Source organism: Mastomys coucha, unplaced genomic scaffold, assembly GCF_008632895.1.
Source record: "Mastomys coucha isolate ucsf_1 unplaced genomic scaffold, UCSF_Mcou_1 pScaffold8, whole genome shotgun sequence".
In the NCBI taxonomy this organism is placed as follows: Eukaryota; Metazoa; Chordata; class Mammalia; order Rodentia; family Muridae; genus Mastomys; species Mastomys coucha.
The window spans coordinates 37,595,559-37,598,225 of NW_022196914.1; the positions used below are offsets into that span (position 1 = coordinate 37,595,559).

General features: G+C 39.6%; 1 protein-coding gene across 11 annotated transcripts in view; it reads right to left on the minus strand.

Annotated features, from left to right (window-relative positions):
* The window catches only part of Fam81b (family with sequence similarity 81 member B), a 62,826-nt gene that overhangs the window by 36,424 nt on the left and 23,735 nt on the right, over positions 1-2,667 (minus strand). For all 11 annotated transcript variants that reach the window (XM_031360373.1, XM_031360372.1, XM_031360371.1 and 8 more), the window contains one exon: positions 2,417-2,535. In XM_031360373.1, the coding sequence (XP_031216233.1) occupies positions 2,417-2,535 (119 nt within the window). The remainder of the gene's footprint in view (positions 1-2,416; positions 2,536-2,667) is intronic.

The window sequence follows — 2,667 nt, forward strand, 5'->3', positions numbered from 1 at the left end:
TGTTTGTTGCTTAAGTTTTTCAAAAAAATAATAAGGTAAGACCATAGGTTCATTCATGTTTACCTTATTATGTTTTTGTATAACCCATCCAAATCTAAAATTTTTTGCATGTGTCAGATATTGTCTAATAAATATAGAATGATATATAAATATTGTATTTATTTACTAAGTCTCTGGATTATGAGTTAATTTTTCTCTGGTGACTTCTTAACCATGAACATTATTTCCTAAACAGTATTGAATTTTTAGGAGAACAAAGCAATACTTCAGAACCCTAGAATCTTTCATAGTTCCACTAAGTTATTTGTGTTGGAGGACAACAGAAATCCAGGACTCCTCCCCTATCCTACCCCTCCAGCTTCCCCTTTGACCACCTTGCTCATCGCCTAAGAGCCTACAGGCTTCTCAGATGGGACACTCTTGGGACCAATGCACCTTCTGCTTATTTGTCCTACCTGCCTCTCATTTCATAATGTGTTCCTTTGCTGAGTAATAAGGGACTGGCCTGTATTCAGACCCCAGATCAAAATTTTAGGTGTTTTCTAAAAACTTTGACGTGTATTCCTCCATACTCATTAATGTTGATTCATGTAGTAATACTATAGATTCTCTTTTCCAATGTCTGTCCTCGGCACTGAATAGCCATGACTAATGACTTAGTTCAGGCCCTACCCACCTCTACCCTGGGTTGCTGCCATAGAATGCATCTAATTTCTATGCCCTCCAATTTCTATGTACCACCAATTTAGATATTATTAGAATGCCATTACCTTACCTAAAATCCTTTTATAGCTATTTACAGTCTTCCACATGAAGTTCAAACACTTTACTTTGGCCTACAAGGTTCCTCGTTTTCAATTTTTATTGCTTCTTTGTCATTATCTCCCATCTTTACTTGAATGAATATGCCAAAATGTTATAACTGGAACACTGTCCACAAGGTCAGGCTTGGGACGTGCCCAGCATCCCTTCCCTTTCCTCTTCTCCACACCTTTCCCTCCTGTGTGAAGTGCCTCTCCCACCTCTCTTGGATCATTACTACAAATACTTCAGAGCCTGTTCTGAGTCTTGCCTTCTTGAACAGCCTCTTCTGCTCAGTCTGGTTTGAACACTGTCACAGGACACCAGGCTTTCAGGGCAGTATTGTCCTCATTGCTGGCAAGCTGTTGATAGAGCTGGTTTTGCCCAGTGGACAGTGAAAAGCTATTGAGAAGGGATGTCCTGTGAATCTTAGCCTGGCATGTGGTAAATGATGAATGAGTCAAATGAATTGGTTTTAGATTTTGTTTGTTTTGCAATTGGGTCTTTTGCAGTAGCCTGGTTGTCATAAAACTCACTGTGCAGACCAGGTTGGCCTCAAACTCACAGAGCTCCACCTGCTTTTCACTCCTAAGTACTGGGATGAAAGACATGACACCAGGCCCAACTATGAATGCATTTTATTTAACTGATGGAATACATATCCTAGAATTCTCTGACTTAACTCTGTGTCCTCTCAAATCCAAGTGCTGCCAGTGTGATAAAATTAGGAGGCGAGGCCTCTGGCAGGCAGTAGGCAATGGGAGCTCCTCCCAGATGAGTAGAATTCAAGCCCTTATAGAAATCTTCAGGTGTCTGATACACATGGACACTGGAATGTAGCCCTCACAAGACAATGGAATGCATTGTCCTGGAGTATTGACTTCCCAGCCTCTGAAACTGAGACATGCTTGAGTGTCTAGCTCTTAAATACCTAGTGTCTGGTGCTCTGTGATAGCTGCATAGATGGACTAAGATGTTTGACTTAGATATCAGCCATCCAGTTCCCATTGGTGATTTACATGTTGGGATGAATAAGATGAAGGTGGAAAATTCAAAGAACAAGAAAATAGAATGTGGCATAAGGTAAAGAGATGGAAGATAGCAGTAGTTACCCACTCACAAGTATTTTCTCATATGTCTGTCGAGGTAGTCCAACCATTGACATTCACTAATTTCTGATGTGTCTGTCCATCAGTGTTTCTACCATTGTCATTATATATAGATCGTTCTCCTGATTCATGCATTATTAACTCTTGATTTAAATATTATACAAAAGATGTTACTCAAACCTTTTTCTGTTTGGTTGATTTGTATGTAATCACTGTATACTTTAAGTACTTTATTTCTCAGAAGTACTACATGTGGTGATTTTGTGTCTTTATATGGGTGTTCTGAATATAACTGTTGGCATCTGAGAAGTCTGCAAAGACAAGACTCTGGTAACTTCCAGTAGGGAAAAAAATCGGGTATTCTATGTAAGGGTTCATGGAACTGACAGCAAACACCAGACTTTCAACATTTTAGCTTGATGTAAACTGCTTGTTTTTTAAAATGTAAAATTCTTTGACAGATATTCACTAGCTGGCAAACTTGAATTAAACATGCTTCTTCTCACCTGGCTACTCTTCCCCGAAGGTCTCCAACTCCTTGTATGTGTTTGATGTTTAGATCTTGCACTGCAAAGTTAGTTCCTGTGGTCGCCTGGTCTCGGATTCTTATTTGGTCTTCTAGGAGCTGTAATTTTGAGGTAAGACCATCATTAATTTCCAAATACTCATGATAAGGGAACAACACTAAAATCCATATTAAGATGAGAGGGAGAGGGATGGAGAAGAGACAGAGAGAGAGAGAGAGAGAGAGAGAGAG